This window comes from Dama dama, chromosome 8 (assembly GCF_033118175.1).
Source record: "Dama dama isolate Ldn47 chromosome 8, ASM3311817v1, whole genome shotgun sequence".
Taxonomy (NCBI): domain Eukaryota; kingdom Metazoa; phylum Chordata; class Mammalia; order Artiodactyla; family Cervidae; genus Dama; species Dama dama.
Window position 1 is genome coordinate 9,568,303 of NC_083688.1, and position 19,316 is coordinate 9,587,618.

The 19,316-nt window shown below is 46.8% G+C and overlaps 1 protein-coding gene across 4 annotated transcripts; it reads left to right on the plus strand.

Moving 5' to 3' along the window:
- Window positions 1-1,180: 1,180 nt before the first annotated feature.
- On the plus strand, window positions 1,181-10,955 carry PIGV (phosphatidylinositol glycan anchor biosynthesis class V). 4 transcript variants are annotated; one of them, XM_061148299.1, is made up of 5 exons: window positions 1,181-1,230; window positions 2,236-2,315; window positions 4,020-4,154; window positions 7,230-8,351; window positions 10,151-10,955. In XM_061148299.1, the coding sequence occupies exons 3-5, from the start codon at window positions 4,077-4,079 to the stop codon at window positions 10,430-10,432; spliced, it is 1,482 nt and encodes a 493-aa protein (XP_061004282.1). In that variant the 5' UTR covers window positions 1,181-1,230; window positions 2,236-2,315; window positions 4,020-4,076; the 3' UTR covers window positions 10,433-10,955. The 4 variants fall into 4 exon arrangements, with proteins under 4 accessions (XP_061004282.1, XP_061004283.1, XP_061004284.1 ...); XM_061148300.1 differs by having other exon boundaries at window positions 1,196-1,230; window positions 2,231-2,315; XM_061148301.1 differs by lacking the exon at window positions 1,181-1,230 and adding an exon at window positions 1,237-1,682 and having other exon boundaries at window positions 2,231-2,315.
- The last annotated feature ends 8,361 nt before the right edge of the window (window positions 10,956-19,316 follow it).

Sequence of the window (19,316 nt, forward strand, 5' to 3'; positions counted from 1 at the left end):
ACTCACATGCCTCTGGAGCCGAGAACAAGGGTGTGTCAATGAGAAACCTAGGGTTCTAAGCCCCGTTTTTCCTTCTCCAACACTCCACGACTAAAACGTGACGGATCCACCTTACACACAACAAATATCTGAGGGCAGTTTAGGTCTCAGGGCCTGAAATGAGCTATAAAGAATCCAAAGATACAGTCCCTGGCCCCCACAGAACTGCTGTGGGCTGCCTGTCTTTGCCTGGAGAGATAGCAACCACCTCTTTTGTTCCCACCCACAGGAGTAGCTGTGGCGGAAGATAAACCCCTCCCTCAGCCAGGGCTGTGGCCAGAGGCTAACCCAGACCCTAGCTTCGTTTGGAGGGCAGATAACTGAAACCACAAAGGGCTCTGGAATCCTGAGAAACGAGAAATCCACCAACGGAGAAGGATTTATTATCTATTTCCTTTAAGGAGGGTGCAAAGTTGTTCTAACAGTTTCCGTTACAGGGGTACCAACTGGCCGCTCCTCCCTAACAGACGGTTTTGTTAAGTTAGCTTCTTTTTTGGCCCCACTTCCTACAAGAGAAACGGCTTCAGTGAAGGAGAAAGGAGTCGTGGGGGGCGTTCTCTTAAGTTTCCTTCACCACCCTCATTAGCCACCTGACTTGGGGCTGAGGACTGAAGCAGGACAGAAGGTCCCTAGTAGCCGGAGGGGAAAGTCCGGGGGAACCCCCACTTTCTTCACACCCAAGACGCGGGGTGCCGCTGCTGGCCACAGAAACCCCAAGAAGGCTTTTCTTTCTACTCAAACTACAGCTATTGTGTGCCAGGCCCTGTGCTGAGCTGCTCTTGCCTGACAGCAGGGGAAATGCGGCTCTGGCTTCCGTGAAGGGGCCGCAGGGCAGCCCCCAACTCCGAGGGCCTCGGCCCTCAAGGGAACTTATGGATGTTTGAGGGGTGGTTCGAACTCTTCCAAGAGCACCGACGCTGAAACAGCAACCCTGGAGGACTAACTGAAGGCGGGGGGAAGGGGCTAGCGGAGCGGGGACTCCTCAGGTGTCACCAAGGCTGGCAGGGGCCAAGGCAGAGGGGCGCTGAGTCTCGGGGCTATGCCGTCCCCGCCCCGCTCTCCCGGAATCAACATGGCCGCCGCGGAGGGGGGCGGGGCAGCTCCGACTCCCGGCCGGAGCGGGGCGGGGCCGCCACCCGCGGAGCCAGTGCGCAGGCGCGTCCGCTCAGAGCCCCGGATGGAGGAGCTAAGGTTCGGGCCCCGCCTGGGAGGTTGAGACTCGCCGGCGCTGGGGACCCGGCGCCAGCTTCGGAGCTTAGGAGTTTTGAGTGGGGGGAGGGAAGTCGTCAAACGGAGGCCGAGGGAAATGAGGCGGATGCCGCCGAGAAGCGAGGAGCCCCGCCCCCTCCGCCATTGCGGCCTCCCAGTGCCGCCTCTTCCTTCACAGCCTCCCCACCTCCCCTGCCTTCCGGTCGTAGGCCGGGCCGGGCGTCGCCGGCCCCCTCCAGAGTAACCCCTGAGCCTTGGCCCTTTGGGGAGAGGAGATGTCCATTCTCTGCTTGGGACTCTTGTCGAAAAGGAAACGGCTGGAACGGGCTTCGGACCCGGGTGGGCGGGCAGAAGGCGGCCGCTGAAGTTGGCGGCCAGCAAGGCCTCTGGTCCCGGGGACCCTGGGTTCGAACAAACCCCTCGCCTCCGAGGATGTTAGTCTTACCCAGAGGGTCCAGGGCTTCCATTCAACAGATTTTCCTGTCTGCTCAGATGGGACCCTCCCTGCCCTAAGCATACAAGAGCATGCGCTGTCATCTGACAAGTACTGAGCTCGGAGTTGGGAGATCTTGGCTCTGAAAGAGCGCATCCGCTTTGGCAGGAGTGAGGGCTGGTGGAAAGACTGATGTTTCAGACAGGAAAAAAAAAAAAAAAAAATAGACGTTCTCCTTAAATATATCCTTGGGTGTGCCACTTGACCCTAGTGAGCCTCAGTTTCCACATCTGTAAAATGGCGATGGTAATTACACAGGGTCTAATGAGCTCTCTGGTGTAAAAACTCTAGAGAGTTTTTATTACTCACTTCCCTGGGGCATATTTATCTCAAGGGAAAAGAGAGTAAAACTAGTTGCTCCGTACGTGTCCTGCCAGTTCAGAGTCTGCTTTCGTAAAGGGGTTGTTGGGAAGTGAGGGCCGCAATTAGCTGAGAAGGAGAGCTCACTGGCTTTATTCTCGTTTTCACTTGGTTTGCCTGCAAACTAAGTGTAGGCTACACGTCTTCTGTGGTCGCTGGGTCTAGAATTTGAGTCTGGAGAGACGAAGAATGGAAGCCTGGTGAAGAGGCAGAGGTGGGTTATGTGCTTTTCTGTTCCCAACTCTTCTGCATGTGGGTGGGAAGTGAAGGAAGGTAAAAAGTGAATTCATCCTAGGATAAAGAACTAGCGGCCGTGTAAGGTCGGTTGTTCTTGATTCTACGATTCCTCTCGATTCAGCGAGTCAGATATTGGCAATGTTGGGTAGATTCATAAACTACCGCTGTTCTCTGGGGCTTTCGAAAGCTTGCCTTTGAACTGAATTTTGATGAGCAAACCGATGTGGCGTTGGTGGCCCCTCCCTTCCTCCAGGCCTCCTGGTGATGGAGTAATCAGCAGGCGCCCCCTTGTGCTGAAGAAAGAGAACTGTTGCTTCTGGAGAAATTGTATTTTCCTGTGGCTTCTGTGACTGTCGTTTTGCTCTCAACGTGAGATATGGTGGGAGGAGTACTTGGAGCAGAGATTTTATATCCAGAGCCAGTGAACTGGTGAAGCCATATCCAGTTCCTGCCACTTCCAGTAAATCAGAACACAGGTTTAATGTGCCTGTGTGTAATGCTAGGCCCTGGAAGGATAGTTGGGAACAAGATAGACAAAGCCCCTGCTCTCATAAACAACTTAAATAAGCAATAGCTATAAAGACAACAAGGGAGAGGGTAATGAGAGCATATCACATAGTCTAGTGAGGGTCACAGAATTCCAGAAACAAGTGATACTTAAAGGTTTGATTGGTGTTAAGAAAGGAAAATCCAGCCCTCCCTCTTAATTTCTCAGTTTAAGTATAATATTTTTCCTTTAGGGTTAGTTCCTCACCCCAAGTTGATGAGCTGCCTCTGATGCTCCTGCCCTCCCTTCTGATTTCTGACTGGTTCTGTAAGAGCCATTGCTACTTGTGTGAACCCAAGGAGTTGTGTTTAAAAAGAAAAAAAAAGAAAGCTGTAAAGTGCATTCCTTCCCTCAGAATGGCTTTGCAGTTGTTTATACATTGCTGCCATTCCAGTGAAGAGATGGGAAACAACAGTTTCTTCATCTGTAGTAGTCAACTTTGTCGTCCCTCTCAGTTTGTTTAGCTGGCTGAAGTCCTGCTGAGTGGTGGTTTTCTTTTCCTTCTCCACTTAATTTAACAGACCAACTGAACACACATCAGAGAGCTTAACTAGAGTGTGTAGTCATTATGGTCTTCCAGTTCAGTTCTATGCCCCACTTTTGGGACTCTGGTTTGGGACCTAGTTTATTATTCTGGGCGAGAGGGAAAGGGCACACACCAAATAATAGCAACCGCAATGTAGATTTGGTAGTACTTTTTTCACACTTCAGTCTATGTCACCATCATGACAGTTTCATGAGACAGACAAGAAGAGTCCAATCTCACTTTCACCTAGAGAACTGAGGCTGAGAAGAACAAAATGAAAACTTGTGAATGAGAAAGTCAGGACTTGAATCCAGGCCTTTAGTTCCTGCACAGGGGCTCTTAACAGACTTTTAAAGTTTTTCTGTGAGCTTAGCTTTCCAGCTTCCTGCCTAGGGGAAGTGTGGAACTTCCCCTACAAGAATATAATGCTTCAGAGTGATGGGAGGCAGTCCCATCTGCCTTTAAGATGCTTTTTCTTCATCTAGGAGGTTAGGTGGTTAAGTTTGCCATAGTAATGCTGAAGCCGGAGGGTGTTTCTGTGAAGAATGCTTTCAAGAATTTACTTTCTGCCCATGTGTGATATTTCCTCCTTGGGTTTTGGCGTTTAGAAGCCTGAGGGAGCTCAGCCCTGGCAGCAGCCCCCCTGAGTTCCTGGTGGTGAGAGGATGTGGCCCCTGGACCCATCCCGGAAAGAGGTCCTGGGGTTTGCAGTCAGCTGCCGTGTCCTGACTCTGGTGCTGCAGGTCAGTCTCTGATCTTTCATCCTGAACGTGCCATTGCCACATGACTGAGCTAGATGCTAAGAATAGGCCTCATCTTTCGGTTTCCCAGATGTGCCCCTCCACATGATTAGAACTATAGAGACCTAGACCACATAGCTGAAAAGTGGACAGGACTCTTAGAAATGATCTATTAATCTCTTATTTTACACATGAAATGGCTGAGGCCCAGAAAGGTTCAGTGGCTTCCTTAAAGTCACAAGACAAGTTCCAAAAGGCCCAGAATCATACCCCAGGTTTCCTTACCCCTGGGCTAGTGATCTTTCCACCAGACCATGATATTTGGTAACCTGATGGCTTTAGGGTATGACAGCTCAAAGCATTACCCTGGGTCCCCAACCAGGAGGCTGAGCACGGTATCAATCAGTTGAGTGCGAGAGAGGGGGCACTGTCCTGAGACCATCTGTGTTTATCTGTTTAGTCATCAGTGTCTTCTCCTCTTCCCCTAGCTGTGTCCCCTTCCTGTCTCACCCACACACAACCTCCAATGCATTTTGCAACTCCCTTTCCCTTCCACGGCTGCCCTTGATACATACTTTAATCCGATTTCAGGTATACATGAACTATACATGGCGCCTTGCACAGTACCCACTGCTTGTAGGCCCACAGTAGCTATTATTATTGAATGTACGTCAGTAGCCTAGGGATGTTCTGTCAACATATTCTGTGTGCCTTTCATCACAAGCACGTTCTCTCTGAGGCTCATAGCTGGTTCCTTTGTGGAAAACTCCTTTCCGCTCTCCTCCCCAACTATATGTGGCATAACAGGCTCTGTTAGGTCCCAGGTTTAGTTAAAATGCTCTTCAGCTTGGAGCCTAGGACTGTACCCTGTGACTATCAGTCCTGTCCCACTTGTTTTCACTGTTCAAAGTGGCCTAGTAAAGAAATTGACCAAAAAAAGAAAGAGCCTTAAAAATGAGGTTGTACTCCTGTGGCCAGGCTTGGGAAAACTGACTTGATGATGGCTTTGAACCAGCATCAGCCGAGTGATTGGCAGAACTAAGGAAGCAGTCCTGTGACCGGATGACACCTGGGATAGGGTCCCAGGAAGCAGGGGTTCTAATTCAGGTGGTGATTTGGAAACAAGCGTGTTTGCTCTGTGCTGTTCACTCAGCCACCAAATTTTATTAAGTCCCTGCTCTGTCTGTTCAAAGAACTGCTAGGTGGGAGTACAAAAAGTCACAATCTGTTTTCTCTTAAGTAGCTGACAATCTAATGGGGGAAAAAACATATAATAATGCTATTTCATTGTCCTCCCCTTCCCCACTGGCAGCTTTAAAACTCCTGCCATCAGGTTATGTCCCCAGTTACCCCTCATTGTTGCTGTCATCTCTGCTAGTGACAGCTCATTCTTTCTCATTCCTTGAAGGTTTTAGCTCCTGATTCACTGTTGCTCTTTCTAGCATTACTGTATATTTCTTGGTAGTTTCAATATTAGTAGAGCTGATACATGTAACCACTATCTACTGTCTTTCCAGTTCACTCCCTCAGGACTTATCCATTGATTCCAGCTCTGTTTCCCTGTCCCTCACTCACCTCGTGGCTTCAGCTCCCTTTCTTACCCAGCTTAGAGTCCATGATCCACCATGCATACATGTACAACTCACTTGCTCCCTTCTTCCTGTCTTAATCACAAGACAAAAGCCCAACCTTGATTAAATTCAGTTCCATGTGTACTCTGTGCTGGCATCTGCTCAGAGAAAAGCATACAACTGTATTAACTAGTCTCTTTTTATTCAATACCATTAACCCAAGTGAGTCCTTAGTGCTGCCTGGCAATATTAGTGTATTTCCCTGGTCCAGTCCCTCACCTATTCTCTAAATTTTTCTGCCTATCAGAATCACCTGGGAGAGCTAAAAACAACCTGAATGCCCAGGTTGTACCCCATACTGGTTAAATCATTAATGTTATGGAGCAGAGGAGAAACCCAGGCATCTTGTATTTGAAAATCCAGTGCACAGGCTATTTTGAGAACTAGGGTCAGGAATTACTTACTTTACACATTTTTCTTCCTTAAGTCTCCAGCACCTTTTCCCTAACTTGTTTTCCTGAATGAAAATTCAGAAAAATAGAAACAATAAGAAGCAACCTTCTGAATACTTCCTCCACAGCCATCCGCAAACCTACATCTGCACCTCTGCGCCTTCACTGCTGAAGGCGGGGTGAAATGTCTGTCTTCTCTAAACTAAGGTCAGCTCCTCCACTTCCATAGCAGATTCCATCCCCTTTTGCTTGCTCCATCAATTGTTCCCTTTCTTATTCACGTACACAGTGGTTTCTGTTCTGCTATATTATTCCCATTGGCAAACAAATATCTCCCACTTAAAAAAAAAAAAAAGATTTTTCTTGACCCCACAATGTCATTCACCTACTACCCCATCTCTGCTCCCCTCTACAGCAAAAATCCTCCAAATAGTTGTCTATATCTACTGTTTCCCTTCTCCCTTTCTCTGTTGAACCCAGTCTAGGCAGTCTTCTCTCTCCTCCACTTCAGTGAAATAGCTCTCGTCATAGTCACTGGTGACCTTCACTGTATTGCTAAATCCAGTGGTCAGTTTCAGTTCCCATCTTACTTGACCTGTCAACCACATTTAACAGAGCCGATCGCTCCTTTGCTTCACTTGGCTCTATGACACTGTGCTCTCCTGTTTACTCCCAACCTCACTGACCCTTCCTTCTTTACCATTATTGCTTGGTCCTCACTCTCTGTGGGCCTCTAATTGTTGGCATGTCCAGGACCTAGTCCTCAGAGCTCTTCTTTTCTGTATCTGCACTTCTTACCTGGGTGATCTCATTCAGTCTCACACTTTTTATTACTATCCATGCACTTACGACTTCCGAATTTATATTTCCACCCCTGAGAGTTCTCCTCACTGTCAAGATTCATATATCTCACTGCCTCATTGACCTATGCACTGGAACATCCACTTCAGACTGAACTTGTGATTCTTCCCCAACGTGTCTTTTCTTCCTCATTTTATTAAATGGTAGTTCTTCCACTTGCTGAACCAAAGTACTAGTTCTTCTTCATCCCACAGGCTCTCTTCAATGCCATCATCCCAGACCATCGTGCAGAAGCCTTCTCTCCTCCTCGGCTCGCCCCCTCTGGCTCTGTGGACCAACTTGTGGAAGGTCTTCTGGGTGGCCTGTCTCACTGGGATGCTGAACACTTCCTGTTCGTTGCCGAGCACGGCTACCTGTATGAGCACAACTTTGCCTTCTTCCCTGGTTTCCCCCTGGTCCTGTTGGTGGGGACTGAATTGATGAGACCCCTGTGGGGGCTACTGAACCTACGGAGTTGCCTGCTCATCTCAGTAGCACTGCTCAATTCCTTGTTTTCCACGCTGGCTGCACTTGCACTTCACGACCTGGGCTGTTTGGTTTTGCACTGTCCCCGCCAGGCCTTTTATGGAGCACTGCTCTTCTGCCTCAGCCCCGCCAATGTCTTCCTGACTGCTGGTTACTCAGAAGCCTTATTTGCTCTCCTGACATTCAGCGCCATGGGGCAGCTGGAAAGGGGCCAAAGCTGGACTAGTGGACTCTTTTTTGCCCTTGCCACTGGTGTACGATCCAATGGGCTAGTCAACATTGGCTTCCTCGTACATTCTCAGTGCCAAGACTTTTTCTCATCTCTCATGGTGCAAAGTGCTCTCAGACAGCTCTTGAAGCTGATGGGTTCTGTGTTCCTATCAGTGTTCACACTCGGCCTTCCCTTTGCCCTCTTTCAGTATTATGCCTATACCCAGTTCTGTCTGCCAGGCTCAGCCCACCCCATTCCTCAGCCCTTGCTGCAATTAGCTATAGACCAGGGCTACCGAACTGCGGAGGGAAACAAGCCGCCTTGGTGCTCCTGGGAACTTCCCCTAATCTACAGCTACATCCAGGATGTCTATTGGAATGTTGGCTTTCTGAGATACTATGAACTCAAGCAGGTGCCCAATTTTCTACTGGCTTCACCAATGGCTATATTGGTTGCCTGGGCAACTTGGACATACGTGACCACCCACCCTTGGCTCTTCCTTACACTTGGGATGCAAAGGAGCAAGAACAAAAAGGCCCTAGAGAAGCCTGAACCTGGATTCCTCAGTCCTCGGGTGTTTGTGTACCTGGTCCACGCTGCAGTGCTGCTGCTGTTTGGCAGTCTATGCATGCATGTTCAGGTGAGGTGGACTCCTGGCTGGGAATAGGTGTGAACACAGGCCGAACCCATTGGTCAGGAACAGGCAAGACAGCTAACTTCCATTTGAGTGACCTGTACCTAATTTGTTCGTTCAACTACTATTTGGGGGTGTTTTTATTGTGAGTCCCTGGGTAAGACCACTGAGGATAGAGCATGAATAAGATAAGATTGCTGCCCTACTGTGTCTTGTGGTCAAAATGGAGAGGCAGACATTTAACAGGTAAATGGTAAAACTACAGTATAGTGGAATGGAAGAGGAGATCCTTTTGAGATAAAGTATTGTGGAAGCACAGAGGAAACAGTAGCCAACTGTCCAAGGAGGTGAGCAGGGCATCATATGTAGGCTGGGTCCTGAAGAGTAAGAAGAAATTTCGTTTAAGAAGCAGAGGATGAGCACTCTGGCAGATGGAAGGGCATGGGTGAAGGAAGACACGAGAGTCCTAAAAGGACCTGATCTGACTGAGTTATAGGGATGAGCACAGACAGTGTCTCTGGGACCTTCCTCTAACATACGACTGTACCTGGAATGTCTCCTTGAATGCCGACTTTCTGAGGTACTCTGAGCTCTGGCAGGGGCCCGGTTTTCAGAAGGGACGTCTTGTGCAGTATTCAGTCAGTGGTGAGGATGTCGAGGGATGGGAAGGGTTTGACTGTACGTCCGATTGTTTTTGTTCCTGGTTGTGGCCTCAGGTCAGGATGACCCCGGGGAAGTCTTTTGGTCTCCATACTGGCCACTCCTCAGCAGTTTCTGCCTCCTGGAGGTGCACATTGGCTGTCTTTAAAGTTCTCCAAGCTATATGAATAAGAGGCACAGGGGAAATAGAAAGTAGCGTTCTGTGTTTATAGCCAGATTAGCTACTGGAGTGAATGCCAGCAAAGCTTAGAGTTTCCAGAGATGAGGGAGGCCATTTGGAGACCTGGCTCTGAACACCCCCAGAGGGGCCATGTTGAACCACAGGATCCCCTGCCTCTTTGCTTCTGCTTTACCATCCCCAGGGCATGAGAGAACCGCTTCAGGTTCCCAAAGCCTCAGGGGCAGCCCAGAGCTTAATATATATTTATTTATTTGGCTGTATCAGGTGTTAGTTGCAGCACTCGGGATCCTTAGTTGTGGCATGTGAGATCTAGTTCCCTGACCAGGGATCAAACCTGCATTGGAAGCACTGAGTCTTAACCACTGGACCACCAGGGAGGTCCTCAGCCTAGAGTTTAGAGTCCTGCTGCTGCTGCTGCTAAGTCGCTTCAGTCGTGTCCAACTCTGTGTGACCCCATAGACAGCAGCCCACCAGGCTCCCCTGTCCCTGGGATTCTCCAGGCAAGAACACTGGAGTGGGTTGCCATTTCCTTCTCCAATGCATGAAAGTGAAAATGAAAGTGAAGTCACTCAGTCGTGTCTGACTCTTAGTGACCTCATGGACTACAGCCCACCAGGCTCCTCTGTCCATGGGATTTTCCAGGCAAGAGTACTAGAGTAGGGTGTTAGAGTCCTGGTCCTGGGCTAAAAGTGGACCCCATGGAGTTTTTAGTATTGATTGGCCCATTATTGTGGTAATTAGTCTGTAGCTATGTTTATTTGTAACATTGCAGTCACCTGGCTGGTGTTATACACAGCTTTATAAAGCAGATCTAAGCTCTGCTGAATGAGTATCTTTTCCAGTATAATAAATTCCTAGTCTGGGAGCTGTAGTTTACCCAGTAGCAGGGAAGTCCCAGGCTCATCCCATTTGAGGCAGTGAAATTCCAATAAATGTGTGGATTTTCCCCCTCTTGTGATTCCAGGTTCTCACCAGGTTTTTATGCTCCTCCAGTCCTATTGTGTACTGGTTCTCGGCTCACTTGCTTCTGGATCAAGAACCACTGCTGAGATCCCTAGAGACTGTGCCTGGGAAGCCTCCTGCAGGGGACCCCCCACCAGGACAAAAGGTCCCCAGAAACTCTATCATGGGACTCTTGTACAACTGGAAAACTTGTTCTCTGGTCACACGATGCATTCTAGGCTACTTCGTGACTTACTGGCTCTTGGGACTACTCCTCCATTGCAACTGGCTGCCTTGGACATAACCTGGAGACTTAGGGGACAGGCCTGAAGCAGACGTAACCAGGGTCTGAAAGGACAAATACACTGGGGCTGCCTGTGCTCCCTGGTATCCTTACTCTGCCCATTAGAACCTCTCTATCTGAACGTTGGTTAGGAATGGAAGAAGTGAAAGCCTCTAGAGAGCCCTTTCTGGTCCTTGCTGTGGCAAATTTTAGAGTAGTAACTGGTTTCTCTATAAAGGAAGAAATCTTATTCCAGATCTATGTTGTCAATCAACCTTAGCAGAGATAGTCTTAAACTTACCACCTACCCACATGTAAATTTAAATATAAATTTCATCAAAGGCTCTAGCTGACAAGCTGGTCATAGTTCACACAGTGATGATGGAGGCCTGAACAGTATAGCAGCAATAGTAAGTAAAATGGGACCATCTTTTCTAAATGGGACATTGTTTCTGATGAGTTTTTTCATGATTTGTTCACTTATTTATATGAAAAATCTTACAAAGAAATGCAAATTAAACAACATTTGTTTATATCTAATGAACTACCTTTTTATTGTTATTACTATATTGGCTTGCAGGACCTTAGTTCCCCAACCAGGGATTAAACCCAGGCTGCTGCTACTGCCGCTGCTGCTGCTGAGTCACTTCAGTCGTGTCTGACCCTGTGCGACCCCATAGACAGCAGCCCACCAGGCTCCCCCGTTCCTGGGATTCTCTAGGCAAGAACACTGGAGTGGGTTGCCATTTCCTTCTCCAGTACATGAAAGTGAAAGTGAAGTCGCTCTTAGCAACCCCAATGACCGCAGCCTACCAGGCTCCTCTGTCCATGGGATTTTCCAGGCGAGAGTACTGGAGCAGGGTGCCATTGCCTTCTAAACCCAGGCTACTGCAGTGAAAGTACTAAACTGGACTGCCAGGGAAATCCCATAAATTATCGTTCAAAAAAAATAATACAGGACTTCCCTGGTGGTGCAATGGTTAAGAATTCGCCTGCCAGTGTAGGTAGGGGGACACAGGTTCGATCACTGGTCCAGAAAGATTCCCACATGCCGTGGGTCAGCTGAGCCCGTGAACCACAATTGCGGAGCCCACGCACAGCGGCTCCTGAATGCCGAGTGCAGCCTGAGTGGCCACCGCAGTGAAAAGCCTGTGCACCGCCACGAAGAGTAGCCCCTGCTCGCTGCAACTAGAGCAAGCCCACACATAGCAACGAAGACCCAGGGCAGCCAAAAATAATTTGAAAAATAAAGATTTTTAAAATAATAACACAAATTAAGGGCTGAGACCCTGCTACATGCTCTGCATCAAGTTATTTGAGGGGAAAAGTCACAGTAAGAAGAACATTTCATGAGAAGGCAGAAGGCCTAGATTCTGGTCCTCTCAGTAAAAACCCACTTAACCAGCTGTGGGACCTTCGAAGAGTTTCCCGAGCCTTAGTTACATCTTCTGAAACTAAGGGGAAATTGTATTAGCCTACTGGAAAAAATATCTAGTTCTTCTGTTTTCAGCCCGTAGAAGAAACTCTCCCTCTTCTCAGGTGCAACTCTGAGGAGTAACTTCAGTGACCTTTTCTTTGAATGAGGGAAAGCACTGACATTGCATTGACTTGGCAACTAAGGCTCCCTGTCGTGTGTTAGTAAACCTGCCCAAGGCAACTAAATGTTCAACTTGGTGACCAGTGACTGGATTTCCTGCCCTTCCCAAGTGCCTGTGCTTGCTTTATTAGTAGACAAGGATCAGAGGAACCAACCATCACAGCAGCAGGAATTGATAAATTGTAGGTAAGTCCAGGGTTGAATGAAGTGGTATTTTCTGGCACCCGTTTGGTTATGGGCCTGTCTGTATAATTGTAGTAAAAACCTTGACCCCTGCTGAGCTCTCATTCTTTGAGCCAGGTCAGAGGTTCTGCATCATCACCACTCATTCCCCATTTGAACCAAAAATTCCAGCAAGCAGAAACTTCAAAATAGATGGATAAGCAGCTTCTGGAGAGCCCTGAGAATTAGAATTATGACATACTCCCTCTGACCATGACTGAAAGCTCAACTTGGCAGCTGAAGGGACGCTCCTGGCTGAGCCCCAGCACCCTCTGTTGGAGCTCCTAGTCAGCCTGGCCAATAAGCATTTCCCATCCATTGCTCCAGCTTTAGCACAGCTGAGAGAATTTGGTCCAGAATCAAGTGCTTCTGAAAATGTACACACAGATCAGGACAGCCCTCTGCCTTCTGCCAAGGCACCCAAGTGCCCTTCTTGGCAAAAGATGATCACCCCTGCCCTAGTGTCTCTCCAGTTGGCAGAAACTGCTCCCTCTCTCCTCAGCAACAGCTGCAAGTCTGGGGCCTTCCACGCTGTGTGCAAGAAGAGTTGAGGTCCTGAGTCAGCTCTTCCATTGCAGAGGTAGGAGTACTAGGTTGTTTGCCCTCATGGATGAACCTTGCTGCCTCTTTTGGCGGTAATCAGGACTGATTATTCCCCTACTGGAAGAGGTGACTCAGACTCCACAGGTTAGGGGGTGATTTCACTGCTCTGGCAGCCTCAGCTTAACCTTCACACTGGATCTTATCACCCCAGAAACAAATGATTTCAAGGACCAGAAACCCTTATAAATTGGAACCTCTCCTTCTCAACTAATGTCAAGGAATTAAATCACTCTGGTATTTTGCAAAGACCATTCTAGTTACAGTTGGTCATAGAGGAGATAACTGAGAACCCCAGCTAGGTGGACACCTGGTGTGACCTGGGACGGACACCATTTTCTCTGACCTTGGAGGGATCTAGTCACTGTTCTCTAAGGAACTAAGGAATGGGCTGATTTTATGGCCAGCAGCTGTCTTTTTACTATCCTATTAACAGTCTTTAATAGTCTGGGAGAGGGACATGAAGGGCCCAAGGCAGGAAGCTTCCTGTTTACTCTGAGGTCTAACAATGCTGCAGCTGGGTTGGGCTTCTACAATTTCAGAGAAAAGTCATTTCCTTCTGAGACTCAGCTAAAACAGAAACCAGACCCTTCATGTACCTCGAAGTAGATGCTTTTTTGTTCTTTAATGAAGGTGGGAGGAGAGGGAGTGTCTGACATGTCTTTACCAGCCTCCCTGGAAAAAAAATCACTTTTCTTGAACTGACCCTCTCACCTTCATCTAAAAAACGTAGTGTGTGCAGGCTCATGGGATTTGAAACTGATTCTCTGGGCAGTTATTTAGTAATGCCTATTCTAGGGGAATAAAGAAGACTGGCATGCCTCTTGTCCTCAAATAGCTGTTTGATAGAGCTTCTAGCAGAAACACAGGCTTGTCAAGGGAAAAACTGATAAATTCTGGGGAATGAGGAGACACTTAAAACTTCTTGCTCTGTATTTCTCTACTTGAACTCATTAATGATGAGGATGAATTTTCCTTAGGAAAAGGTAAGTGTGGTACAGAGTCCTGACTGTTGCGACCCCATGGACTGTAACTGACAGGCTCCTCTGTCCATGGGATTTTCCAGGCAAGAATATTGAAGTGGGTAGCCATTCCTTCTCCAGGGGATCTTCCTGACCCAGGGATGGAACCCCCGTCTCCTGCATTGCAGGCAGATTCTTTACTGCTGAGCCACCAGGGAAGACCCCGTGTTACAGAGTGAGTACACTGTAAATTCACACAAGATGGAGATTCCTCCCAGCTTGAAACACTTGAAAAGACTTCACAAGGGATAGACTTTGAAGGACAGTAGGATTTGAAAGTTAAGGCCGGAGAATGAGTATAAGAAGCAGGAAATGGAACAGAACAAGGAGAGCTCAATTTGAGTGGAACTTGAGGTGTGTCATTGTTGAGATCTTAGCCTTGAAATCAGCCCCAAGCCCAGCTCCACCTTGTACTAGCTGTGTAAAGGTGAGCGAGGTACTGAATCTCTAGGCCTCTGTTCACTCATCTGTAAAACGTGGATAATACGCTCTACCTCATAGATATGAATAATAGCATTGTCTATCTCATAGGTTGTTGTGCAAATTAAACGAAGAGGACTAACAAAGGAATAGCTGCATTTCGGACATGTTGAGTTTTGGCCATCAGCACATTCATAGGCCAGGAGAGGTGGAACTGGAGACCGGAGTCGGAGCCATCCACGCTGACATGATAATTACACCTGCCACGATACTGGATGGGACATCTCTAAGATGGGGATGCTATCACTTAACCACACAGAGTAGTTATGAAGCTTCAGCTAGATACCTGATAGAGCACTAGCATAGCACCTAGCGCATAGGAAGAACTTAACGAAAGGTAGCTATTTTTTACTGTCATTATCATCAGTGTCATCGTCATTGTCACTGAAAGACCAGGAACAAATAATATCAGGTGGAAAAGAGTTTCAAGAAGAAAGAAATGGGGACTTCCCTGGAGCTCCAGTTAAGACTTGTTTGATCACTGTTCAGGGAACTAAGATGCCACATGCTGTGCTGCACGGCCAGAAAAGAAGAAAGAAACGGTTACCAGGTTCATATGCTGTTAAGGAAAGGATGAGAAAAGCTATTGAATTTAGGGATTAGGGACATTAATCAGGGTAGGCTAACTGCGGTAACAAACAACTCCCCAAACTCAGTGGTTTAATAATAAAAGATTTTTCTTGCTCACATCAGAGTCTAGTAGAGATTTGGGGAGGGATGCCTGCTCCATCAGGTCTTTTGGGACCCAGGCTTCTTCCATTTCATGACCCTGCCGTCCTTCAGATAGATACTCAGAGTCCTCTACTTGCAGAGAGGTTTTCAGGGGCCAGATCTGGGAGAGTTGTACGTCACCTTCACTGTCATTCCCATTGACTGGAACTTGGTCATATGGTCACATCTAACTCCCAGGGGAGGTTGGGAAGTAGAGTTGCCAGATAAAATACAGGATGCTCAGTTAAATTTGAATTTCAGGTAAATGACATGTATTTTTTCAGTATAATAAAGTTCCAGATATTGCAGGAGACATGTAAGAAGTTGTTCATTGTTTATCTGAAATTTAAATTTAATTGGATATCCTGTATTTTTATTCGCTAAATTGGCAACCCTAGTGGGAAATGAAGTCTGGCTGTGAGTTTAGGACAAAGGGAACACAGATATTTGTGTGTCACAGTATGCCTCAGTCTGTGTTTCTGAATCAAATGCCTGTTTCTGCCCTTCCCAGAAAGAGAACAGTTACCCCTCCCAAGGGAGATACTCCCAGATCCCATCTAGTTACTCAGTTCAGCTCCAGGTCACTCAGTCAGCTCTAATATGGTTCCTTAAGGTGATGATGAACTAAAAAACTAAAAAAGTTATCCATGGGAGAAGATTCTTAAGAAGAGGGAATATATATGTATGTATGTGTAACTGGTTCAGTTTGCTCTACACCTGACATTAACACTGCTGTAAACCAACTATATTGTTATTTAGTCACTAAGTCTGGTTCAGCTCTTCGCGAGCCCATGGACTGGAGCCCACCAGACTCCTCTGTCCATGGGATTTCCCAGGCAAGAATGCTGGAATTGGTTGCCAATTCCTTCTCCGGGGGATCTGCCCAAGCCAGGGATCAAACCCACATCTGCTTGGCAGGCAGATTCTTTACCACTAAACCATCTGGGAAGCCCAAAATCAGCGATACGCCAAAAAAAAAAAAAGTATACACACCCATAAGAAAAAGTTTGGTGGAATTCTCTTGTGAATCCATCTGCTCCTTTGTTGGGAGTTTTTATCCATACCCTACAAGAAAATATACAATGATAGAGCAAGCTATCTTGTAAGCTTGTAGCTTGTAAGCAAGCTCAATGTAAGCTCCTAGTCAGAAAAGGAGAGAATGGAAGATGTAAAGCTGTCACTTCCAAAGCAGTTCTGAACCTCTAATGGTCAGACTTGTCAAAGCTCTCTTCCCTGGGCCTGGGGAGAGTTCCTTGATTAACCCTGACTTGCTCTTGGAAAGACTCCTTTGTCCGTTGCTCTCCACTGTTCTCACAGCTCCTGGCTTGTTTATCCTTCATGGCCACACAGGAGATGGGCTTTGGGAAGTATGACCTCCTTGGTGAATGTTCAGCCACTTCCTGCTGGTACAAGCATGGAGGGCCTAAAAGTTACTTTAAATCTTGGCCAGCCAAAAGCCTATGTATGTGTGTGGGGAGGGGGTAAGATATACATAGCATAGAGTTCATCATTTTAACCGTTTTTAGGTGTAAAGGTCAGTGGCATCAAGTATATTCCCATTGTTGTGCACCCGTCACCACTTCAAGGTTCATCTGTATTACAGAATGTGTGAAAATTTCCTTTCTTATATAGAATGGATAAACAACAAGTTCCTACTGTATTGCACAGGGAACTATATTCATATCCTAGGATAAACCATAATGGAAATGAATATAAAAAAGAATGTATAGGGAATTCCCTGGTGGTCTAGTGGTTAGGATTCCAGGCTTTCGTTGTCATGATCCAGATTCACTCGTTAGTCTGGGAACTGAGATCCTACAAGCTCTGCAGTGCTGCCAAAAAGAGAGAGAAAAAAAGAATGTATATATGTGTATAACTGAGTCACTTTGCTGTGCAGCAGAAATTAACATTGAAAATCAATTATGCTTCAATAAAAAATAAATTTAAAAAGACTTCCATTCTTTTTAAGGTTAAATAACATTCCATTGTAGGTATGTTGTTATTGTTCAGTTGCTCAGTCATGTCTGACTCTTTGCAACCCCACGGACTACAGCTTACCAGACTTCCCTGTCCTTCACTAACTCCCAGAGTTCTCTCAAACTCATGTCCACTGAGTCGGTGATGCCATCCTACCATCTCAGCCTCTGTTGTACCCTTTTCCTCCTGCCTTCAGTCTTTCCTAGCATCAGAGTCTTCTCCAGTGAGTCAGTTCTTCTCACCAGGTGGCCAAAGTATTACAGTTTCAGCTTCAGCATCAGTCCTTCCAATGAATACTCAGGACTGATTTCCTTTAGGATGGACTGGTTGGATCTCCTTGCAGTTCAAGGGACTCTCAAGAGTCTTCCCCAACACCATAATTCAAAAGCATCAATTCTTTGGTGCTCAGCTTTCTATGTAGTCCAATTCTCATATCCATACATGACTACTGGAAAAACCATGGCTTTGACTAGACAGACCTTTGTTGGCAAAGTAATGTCTCTGCTTTTTAATATGTTGTCTAGGTTGATCATAGCTTTTCTTCCAAGGAGCAAGCTTCTTAATTTCACGGCTGCAGTCACCATCTGCCATGATTTTGGAGCCCAAGAAAATAAAGTCTGTCACTGTTTCCATTGTTTCCCCCTCTATTTGTCATGAAGTGATGGAAATGCTGTGAAGAAAGCTGAGTGCCAAAAAATTGATGTGTTTGAACTGTGGTGTTGGAGAAGACTCTTGAAAGTCCCTTGGACTGCAAGGAGATCCAACCAGTCCACCCTAAGGGAGATCAGTCCTGGGTGTTCATTGGAAGGACTGATGCTGAAGCTGAAACTCCAATACTTTGGCCACCTCATGTGAAGAGTTGACTCATTGGAAGAGACCCTGATGCTGGGAGGGATTGGGGGCAGGAGGAGAAGAGGACAACAGAGGATGAGATGGCTGGATGGCATCACCGACTCGATGGATAGGAGTTTGAGTAGACTCCAGGGGTTGATGATGGACAGGGAGGCCTGGCGTGCTGCAATTCATGGGGTCACAAAGAGTCGGACACAACTGAGTGACTGAACTGAACTGAATTGAACTGATGGAAATGGATGCCATGATTTTAGTTTTTTGAATGTTTAGTTTTAAGCCAACTTTTTCACTGTCCTTTTTCACTTTCATCAAGAGCCTCTTTAGTTCCTCTTTACTTTCTGCCATAAGGGTGATGTCATCTGCATATCTGATGTTATATTTCTTCTGGAAATCTTGATTCCAGCTTTACTTCATCCAGCCTGGCATTTCACACGATGTACTCTGCATATAAGTTAAACAAGCAGGGTGACAGTATACAGCCTTGATGTACTCCTTTCCCAATTTGGAACCAGTCTGTTGTTCCATGTCTGGTTCTAACCTGCATATAGATTTCTTGACCTGCATACAGATTTCTCAGAAGGCAGGTAAGGTGGTCTGGTATTCCCATCTCTTGAAGAATTTTCCACAGTTTGTTGTGATCCACACAGGCAAAGGCTTTGGTGTAGTCAAGTAAGCAAAAGTAGATGTTTTTCTGGAACTCTCTTTCTTTTTGGATGATCCAATGGATGTTGGCAACTTGATCTCTGGTTCCCCTGACTTTTCTAAATCCAGCTTCAACATCTGGAAGTTCACGGTTCACGTACTGTTGAAGGCTGGCTTGCAGAATTTGAGCATTAATGTGCTAGCAGTGAGATGAGCGCCCATTTAGTCAAAGCTATGGCTTTTCCAGTAGTCATGTATGGATTTGAGAGTTGAACTATAAAGAAAGCTGAGCACCAAAGAATTGATGTTTTTGAACTGTGGTGTTGGAGAAGACTCTTGAGATCAAACCATTCAATCCTAAAGGAAATCAGTCCTGAATATTCATTGGAAGGACTGATGCTGAAGCTGAAACTCCAATACTTTGGCCACCTAATGCGAAGAACTGACTCACTAGAAAAGCCCCTAATGCTGGGCGAGATTGAAGGCAGTAGGAGAAGGGGACGACGGAGGATGAGATGGTTGGATGGCATCACCGACTCAATGGACGTGAGTTCGAGCAAGCTCCAGGAGTTGGTGAAGGAAAGGGAATCCTGGTGTACTGCAGTCCATGGGGTCACAAAGAGTCGGACACACCTAGACTGAACTGAACTGAGTGCAGTTGTGCGGTAGTTTGAACATTCTTTGGCATTGCCTTTCTTTGGGATTGGAATGAAAACTGACATTTTCCAGTCCCATGGCCTCTGCTGAGTTTTCCAAATTTGCTGGCATATTGAGGGCAGTACTTTCACAGCATCATCTTTTA

Bases quoted from the DNA above. Each gene is read 5' to 3' on its own strand.
- PIGV (XM_061148299.1), top strand. From the start codon at position 4,077: ATGTGGCCCCTGGACCCATCCCGGAAAGAGGTCCTGGGGTTTGCAGTC. The intron at 4,155-7,229 runs GTCAGTCTCTGA...TTCATCCCACAG, and splicing joins TCCTGACTCTGGTGCTGCAG to GCTCTCTTCAATGCCATCAT. The intron at 8,352-10,150 runs GTGAGGTGGACT...TTGTGATTCCAG, and splicing joins GTCTATGCATGCATGTTCAG to GTTCTCACCAGGTTTTTATG.